Here is a 9,131-nt window from a genome sequence, read left to right on the forward strand (position 1 = left end):
CCCCAGAGCTAGAGAATACTTAATGGCAGTGAGTGTGGAGGGACTTGGGAGAGACTTTAGAGAGATGGACATCCCACTATCATGGAACTTTGCTCCTGAACACCTGCAAGATCCTAAGAGCCTAAGCAGATATTTGAGACAGGAATATTGCAGCTCAGGAAGATCTGAGGAGGCACAAAGTGTTTGGGGCCTGGCTTATGCTTATCGGGTCTTATTCAATACTATCCCAGAGAGGGAGAGAGTTTCTGAAATAGAGCAAGAGGGTCTCCAAACTGAAAGGGAGAGTCTCTGAGCCGAAAGAAAGAGTCTCTGAACAGAAAGGTAGAGTCTCCAGGAGAGAGTCCAAACCAAGAGAGAAAATCTTCATGACTAGAAAGAGAGTCTTCTAGTTGAGAAACAGTCTCCAAACCGAAAGAGATCGTCTCCGAGCTGAGAGAGAGGATCTCCAGGTTCAGAAAGAGAGTATTCTGGACAAGAAACAGAATCTCTAGACTGAGCAAGAGAGTCTCCACACTGAGAAGAAAATTCTCCAATCTGAGAGAATCTCCAGTCCAAGATAGAGAATCTCCAACGTGAGAGAAGAGATCTCCAACCTGAATGAGACACCCATCAAAATGAACAAGACAGCTTCCAATCCAAATGAGACACCCTCCAAACCAAGTGAGACTCCCTTCAATACAAACTCAACTGTCTCCATTTCGAATGAGATACCCTCCAATCTGAACAAGATGCCCTCCAAACCAAGCAAGACACCTTCCAATCCAAGCTTGACAGTCTTCAAGCCAAACAAGACATCCTCCAATCCAAATTAAACAGTCTCCAAACTGAACAAATAAAACTTCAATCTCAATGAGACACCCTTCTAGCTGAACAAGACATCTTCCTAACCTAACAAGACAGACTCTAAGCTGAGCTGGAGAGAAAGAGCACTGAAAATGATCAACTTGATCAATCACAGGAGGCACCAGAATTGATGTCAGTTGCCCCTGTAACAGGATAGAAAATGATCATCTTATCACCTTATTTAGAATGGAAGAAAGAGGAAGAGGAGAAAGTATAAGACACTGTAAGAGAAGAGGAGGAAAGAAGACAAGAGGAGTGGCTTGGAGATCTAAGAGATCCAGAGAGAGGAACCCCCAATAGGATCATGGTCACCAATGCCCAGGAGGGCAAGAGCAAGTCCTGAAAGAGTGGGAGGTGAGGAAGACATCATCACCATTACTACTCTACCTCTGAAAAAGACAGAAATTCAAAGTTTGAGAAAAGACTCTTCACGCCACCCATATGAACCCATTGTCACCTGGTTACTTCTATGGCAGAGGGAAAGAAGACCCCTTATTTTTTAAATGAACTGATTAATAGACTTCATGACTCTGAGTTACATTTAACCCCTATATGAGCTTGCATTTCAACCATTTCAAAAATAACTGAAAGACTGGACAGAGTAGAGAATAATCAAAAAGGTATGATGGACTGTCTACTGTGCTTTAATACGATGGAACTGATGAAACCTGATGGTGGCATCAGAGACACCTGATAGGGATCAAGATTATCAAAACAGCCTACTGGAGGGGCTGATCAAAATAGTTTCCTTCCAACTTGTGTCATACAACATCTCACCTATTAAAAGAGGACATCCTGCTTAAGGAAGTGACAACAGTAAGACTGTGTCATATATTGTCTTGTAGTGTTACCTACATGACCATGGAAAAGATATGAAGAAGTGACTCTAAAAACCCACTCCTGCACTTCAAGCTCAGGAAAAAGAATCACAAGACAGATGAACGCCCAGATGAACTCCTCCGAAAAGGTGATTGTTCCAGTTGCTGTGGGACATGGCAAAAAGCCATGAGGACTCTGATTCATAGCTCACAGGAGAATGATACAGTTCTTCTCACAAGAGAAACGATAGAGGTAACAAATACAGGAGTTCTGCCCCTAGCCAGATGGGAAAGGACAGCAGAGTGTATTGGACTGTGTGGATTCGATGGCCTAGAACATCAAAACCACAGAAATATAAGGCAGTGGCAGACACTGGTGCACAGTGCACTCTAATGCCATCAAGTCATGAAGAGACAAAATCAATTTATATTTCTGGGGTGACAGGGGATTCCCAAGAGTTGACTTTGTTGGAGGTGGAAATAAGCCTTACTGGTGAAGATCAGCAACAGCATCCTATTATGACTGGCCCAGGAGCTCCCTGTATACTTGGTATTGATTACTACAGAAGGGAACATTTTAAGGATCACAAGGGGTATCCGTGGGTGCTTTGGAATAGCTCCTGTAGATACAGACAGTGTTAATCAGCTGTCTGTTTCACCTGGCCTATCAGAAGATCTGTCAAGTTGCTATGAGTGAAAGAGCAACAGGTACCAATTGCTATAAAAATGGTACACAGATGGCAGTACCACACTAACAGGGATTCCTTGCTCCCCATCCATAAGTTGATTTGTCAGCTAGAGAGTCAGGCAGTGATAAGCAAAACTCACTCATCTTCTAACAGCCCCATACGGTCATTGTGTAAAGCCAGTAGGGAATGGAGGCTGACAGTAGACTACTGTGACCTGAATCAAGTCACACCACCACTGAGTGCTGCTGTACTAGATGTGCTAGAACTCCAGTATGAATTGGAGTCAAAAGCCACCAAGTGGTATGCCACCACTGACATCGCTAATGCCTTTTTCTCCATTCCTTCAGCCACAGAATGTAGGCCACAATTGGCTTTTACCTGGAGGGGCATTCAATATACCTGGAACTGTTTGCGGCAGGGGTGGAAATAAATATAGTCCAACCATTTGCCATGGGTTGATTAGTGATGTGGAAGAAGTATAATTTTATGTGGGGTCCTGAGCAGCAGCAGGCTTTTGACCAAATTAAACAAGAGATAGCCTAAGCCATGGCCATGGGGCCACTACAGAAGGGACAGGATGTAAAGAACATCCTCTACACTACTGCTGGAGAGAAAGGTCCCACTTGGAATCTCAGGAAAGACCCAGGGCCCACCCCTTGGATTCTGGATTCGAGCGTACAGGAGGTCTGAAAAGTGCTATGCTCCAACTGAAAAGGAGATCTTAGCCACATATGATGGGGTTTAAGCTGCTTCTGAAGTAATCGGTAATGAAATGCATCTCCTTCTAGCACCTCGACTGCATGTGCTAAACTGCATGTTTAAAGGACTGTTCCCTCCACCCACAATGCTACTGATGCCATTTGGAGTAAATGGATTGCACTGATTATGTGATGAGCTCAAATTGGGAACCTCAGTCATTCAGGAATCCTAGAGGTGATCACTGACTGGCCTAAGGGTAAAAAGTTTGAAACATCACCAGCAGAAGTACTGTGTGCTAAAGAGGCCCCACCATACAATGAACTACCAGAGAATGAAAAGAAATATGCCCCGTTTACAGATGGATCATGTCTATTGTGGGGAAGCATCACAGATGGAAAGCTGCTGTTTGGAGCCTTACAAGTTGCAGAGGCCACTGAAGGAAAAGGAGAATCAAGACAATTTGCAGAGGTAAAGGCTGTGCAACTGGCCTTAGATGTTGCTGAACAGGAGAGGTGACCAATGCTTTATCTTTACACTGACTCATGGATGGTAGCAAATGCTGTATGTGGGTGGTTACAGCAGTAGGAACAAAACAACTGTCAATGAAGTGGTAGATGTATTTGGGCTGCTGAACTGTGGAAAGACATTTCTACCTAAATAAAGAGTATGGGCACCAAGGAAGAGATACAACATATTAGTGGGCTAGAGATCGAGAGGTGGACTTAACACAGTTATTTATAATTTCACAGATTATTAATGACTGTGAAACACATGTGGCAATTAAACAAGCCAAGAGGATGAAACTTCTCTAGGCGGAAGGGCCATGGCAAAAGTATAAATATGGGGAGCAATGACAGGCTGATTGTATCACCTTGCCACAAACCTGAGATGGTAAATGTTATGTGCTTACCATGGTGAAGGCAACCACTGGGTAGCTTGAAGCATGCACTATCCCACGTTATCGCCCAAAACACCATACTCACTCTCTAGAAACAAGTTCTGAGGCGACATGGCGCTTCAGAAAGAATTGAGTCAGACAATGGGACTCATTACAAAAATTCTCTTGTAAATACTTGGGCCAAAGAGCATGGCATTGAGTGGATTTATCATATCCCCTATCATTCACCAGCTTCTGGTAAAATCAAGTGATGCAATGGATTGTTAAAAACTATGTTAAAAGCAATGGGTGGTGGAATATTTAAGCAGAGGGAGAAGCCACCTGGTTGGTCAACACTCAAGGATCTATCTATCAATTGTGATGGCCCTGCCTAATCCAGCTCCCTGCATACTGTAAAGGAAGATAAGTCCCTGTAGTACATGTAAAAAGCATGTTGGAGAAAGCAGTTTGGGTCTCTCAAGCTTCTGTTTACTCAGGGACCTGGGTCTACTTGGTGGGTGATGCAGAAAAATGGGAACTTTCAATGTGTACCACAAGGGAATTTGATGTTGGGTGCATACAATCTGCAATTCCATGTAAATATATGTATGTATATGAGTGTGTACATGTGTTTATTGTTTGTTACTTACATAATATTTATTTGTTTGTACATATTAAGCATGATGTAGTGACGTGGAATAAGGAGTGGAATGCCGTGGTTTTGTGGCTTTTGTTATCGGTATTCTACATCATAACATCATGTAGTGCATTGGGAATTAAAGAGTTAATGCTCCAGTTCCATGGATCATGGATAGTTCTGGGTACCTCATTTTCAGAAGAGAAGAACTACACACTACATACTCCAGAGGACTTTGTGTTGTTCTGTTTCCATTTTCCATCCAGAAGGAGAGATAAAACTGTTCACATATCATGAAACACCCTCTCTTTTCTCTTCTGCTTGGCCCGACTAGGTGTCTCGCCTCAGCATTAGAGTAAGAGCCTCAGTTTTTCGGACATTCTCATTTTATTTGATTTAGTAGCTTCAATTGTATTATATTGCATTATGGTGTGTTATCTTGCATTCTTATATCTTATTTAGTGAATTAGGTTTTTTTCTCCTCAGATTGCTACTGCTGTTATGTTTTTAGGCCCATCTCTCTACCCTTTTTCCCCCTTTTCCCTTTCCTGGGGCATGGGTCCCCCCACCCCACTAGTCACGGAACTGGGCCAGAGCAGCCTGTAAAACATTGACAGGCATGTATAAAACAGTTCATGTAATTTATTTCTGATGATTCCTAATTTGGGGTTACAGCAACAGCTTTAAATTCTAGGATGTTCAGCAGTGATCAGCAGTGACAAGGTTTATGATTAGCTTCTTAAATGACTATGAGATACCTCAGGAACAGTACATGTAATACATGATTCTCCTATTGGTTATCATTAAACCAGAGAAGGTATAGAGATAGGCTTGGCTCTGATGCAGGGTCACAGCCAGGCTTTTGCTTGCCATTGTTTATGCTTCCTTCATGTCCATCTTACGCAACATGATGGCCATTACCCGTCGTGCACCCAGTACCATTCAGGATACACAATTTTCTCCCTCTTACCTCAATGTCCTTCTCGATCTCCAGTCCAGCTGCCACGAGATTGCATTCATACTCTTCCCTCTGCAGTCGTTTTTCCTCCTCCAGGGTGTCCAATGGGTCCAGCTCAATCACTTGAGCCTCCTGAGGGGTATGCTGGCCATTGTCTTGCTGCAGATTGAGGCCGCCCTTCTTCGTCTCTCCATTTGAAACAATGGCCATGGAGGCTGCCCTGTGTATTGGTCCTGGTGATCCAGCCCCAGGACTGTGCTGGGTGAGGCGTTTCCGGTAGTGGTAGACTAAAACATAATCAACCTTTCTGTTGCTATCACTGAAGTGCATGCCACTCATGGAGTCCATGGCCTCTCTTTGGGTCCCGTCCAGGTAATTGTTTATAATCTGGGATGGAAATACATGGATGGAAAACCAAAAAGTCCAAGGAGACGCCAGACCTTGGGTCTGAATTTACACAGGTATTTAAAAGTACTAGTTGAGCAGAGTAAAAATTGGAGATTGAGAATACAAATAAGCTATAAACTTGTTACCCTATTGTTCAGATTAGGTCATGTTGACATCCTCTGACTGCAAACATATAGGAGTGCCTAAATATAGCAGCCTTATCTTGCTCCTTGAAATGTACAAGATAGCTACCCCTCTGATGTGCTGGTATGGTCAGGTATGTCTGCACTGTCTCTTTGGCCTCTGTATAAACAGGACATAGGAGACTACATCAGCATTTTAAAATGGGATTGAAGTTTGAGAAAAAAGAATCACATTACAGTTCATGACATAGAAAAGGATGAACTGGGGAAGAAAGTTGGACAGGGAAAAGAATCAGACAAATTTGTGCAAGAAGGAAAAGAAAAAACTGATTCAAGGCAAAACATGAAAATGTTCCTCCAAGTAGTGCAAGGGCAAGAAGGGCAGAGCTGGACGCAGATTATTTGGCAAATACCAGAGATTAGAGAGAAAATACAGTTGATGTGTATTTTAATAAGAGAAGAGTATGTGATTGAACAGCAGCACTGCAAAAGAAAATCAACGACTAAATCAATGACATTAAGATCACTTACGTTCTACTCAACTGTGGACTGCCTCTGCCATCTTCTCCCCTCTGTACAAATCCTGGCATGGAACTACTTCTGTTCTAACCCCACCCCCTGCAGAGACAGCAAATCTGACGTACATTTGTTGAACACTGAAATTAGATTTTAGGCATTAACTTCCAATTCTTTCACTAAGGTAGCTTGTATACCTTTCAAATTTTTAACAACCACCACATCCTGCTCAATGCTGTATCTTAAAACCCTTCACCTAACTCTCTACAGTGCCATTCATTACCATAACAACAGCTCTCCTGGGACTGGGGAACTACATAAAAGCAAATAAATAGAGTCACACTAATTCAGATCAATCAACCCATAAATCCAGCTTTTTATGGCTCCCACAGGTTTCTATACAAGTAAAATACTGACAAGTACTGTTAAAAATTCTTTTCTCTTCCCTACCTCCCCTTCTATTACATGTAGTGGTCGCACTTCAAAGTTAACCAAACTTACTTTTTGCAGTCATTTGTTAACACAACACGAATACTTCAAGACATTATATAAATGCACATGTTGCTAATATCGCCCAAAAAACTGATTTTCATTGTTTCCCTTCACATCTCAGTTTCCCACAAACCAGCTTTCAATCACCATATCTCTAATTTTTTTTTTTTTTTAATGTGCACACTCCATCCTTTCTTTCCTGAAATTATCACCAGATAATCTGTTGCACACATTACGCTTATCTCAAACTTATGTGTACTGCATTAAGACAGTCCCTCTAGGCACATATAAATTTACACTCAGCAATGCATTCTGACAGAATATAAATCTGCTTGGGAGATAGCATTTTATTGCAATTCCCCGTGTCCTTGTTCGATTCATTTTCATAAAGTACTCACAGGCAGTTCACGCAAAACTTCTGGATCCATCTCTGCCACAATGAAGAAAAATACGTTCCCTTCCAGTTTCACATAGTACAACACAGAAGTGATGATGTCACCACCTCCTGCTTACTGGCACAATGCAATGTTTAGCTGTATCTAGAGAAGATGAACTCTGAACACTGGCTCCTCCCTTATGGGCAAGTGCAAGCAGAAATGAGATTCACCAAAAAAAAAAAAAAAAACACAGGAGAAGGAACAAGGAAGTTAAAGAACATGAAAGTCGCTAGCAGATTTTCTTGTTTATTACCTGTGTGCAGTCAGCTGCCACATCCCAGACACGTGACAGATCACCAAGGCAACATTAAGTGTTGCTGGAGTTACACAAAATAAAAGGATGAGGAGATACCATTGTGCCCTTCTCCTCCTCTCCCTCTCCTGTTGACTCTTGATGCTTCCTCACTACAGACTTTTGGCAGCAAAATGCCATCCCAATTACTGCAGGTTTCTATTGCTAAGAGAACAGGACAAAATTCCCATAAATTTTTGTCAAATACTTTTTTTTGCTCTGAATTCACACCACTTCACGTATTTGGCACAGGAAGACCTTATTAGAAAGAAAAACTTATCAAGTAAGTTGCAATTTGCAAAATTTCTGGAAGAGCCATCAAGATCTTTCTCATAGCCATTCTAGAAGTTAAGAGTGTTCTAAATTACTATTTTCAGTCCCAGATTCATTGTTTCATAATATTTCCAAGATAAGTAATTAGCACACCAAACAAAAAGAATATGGGATGGTAGGATCAACATTTAATGAGTTCTAATCCTCTAATAGAAAATATTATCACTACATACATACCCCAGGAGATCTCTCTTCTTACACTGGCTTTGATAGGAAGGCTGTAGCCACCCCAGTTCCAATCTTGTTCACATTAACACCTGGGTATGTGCTGACCCACACTTTGAAGAGGGATAGCCGATTCTGTCATCAACCTGCAAATCTATTCCTTCACCACGGTAATAGCAACCTCTCTATTCTTTTTCAAAAAATTCTGACTCCGGTAAATACTCAATAGAATCTTGGTGATACCACTGGAACACCCATTATTAAGACACAAATTACAATACAAGAACCTAGTGAACTATCTAAAGTTGTAGGATATGTCTACTAGCAGTCACTTTTCTCAGCTTGGTTTTGCCTAACAGAGAAGGAATGCATCATACTCTGCTCGTCCTACTCCAAACCTTTTCTTCTTCCCAAAGTTATTAGAGTTATGTCAATGAACATAAAATCCTACTTACAGAACTGCAGTCAGTATCCACACAGCTAGGTGCTTCTAAAGATCCACCGATCCCGCTGCTGTGCAAGGAAGGCCTGTTTTGAGGAACTGTTAGGTATTTGCTGTTGTATCCCAAGAAATAACCTCTTGATGATGTTGCTGCCTTCTGCCTGTTCAGACTTGAGGAATGAGAATTGATTAGTGTTATATAAATAGGGCTTTTGTGCAGGTGGTTTCCTAAAGGAATAGGAAGTAGGACAATTAATGAACACTATTAGACTTCAGATGCTGAACTAGATGGTTTAGAGAAGAATACCTACAACTGCAGAGGAATAGCAGGTACTGCATTTAGTTCAGTACTATCCTGATTGTTCATTATCATTGTACTCCTTCTTTAATCACAAAATTAGAT

The 9,131-nt window shown here is 41.7% G+C and overlaps 1 protein-coding gene across 1 annotated transcript in view; it reads right to left on the reverse strand.

The window, feature by feature from the left end:
- Positions 1 to 7,578, reverse strand: part of ANO2 (anoctamin 2) — a 170,494-nt gene extending 162,916 nt beyond the window's left edge. The window contains exons 1-2 of the mRNA XM_042835091.1: positions 7,458 to 7,578; positions 5,534 to 5,908 (exon numbers count right to left, since the gene is read on the reverse strand). Coding sequence (XP_042691025.1) covers positions 5,534 to 5,908; positions 7,458 to 7,487 — 405 coding nt within the window. The 5' untranslated portion in view covers positions 7,488 to 7,578. The remainder of the gene's footprint in view (positions 1 to 5,533; positions 5,909 to 7,457) is intronic.
- Positions 7,579 to 9,131: the final 1,553 nt, after the last annotated feature.

This window comes from Centrocercus urophasianus, unplaced genomic scaffold (assembly GCF_019232065.1).
Source record: "Centrocercus urophasianus isolate 14NV4802_14NV808 unplaced genomic scaffold, USGS_Curo_1.0 seq_5, whole genome shotgun sequence".
Classification (NCBI taxonomy): domain Eukaryota; kingdom Metazoa; phylum Chordata; class Aves; order Galliformes; family Phasianidae; genus Centrocercus; species Centrocercus urophasianus.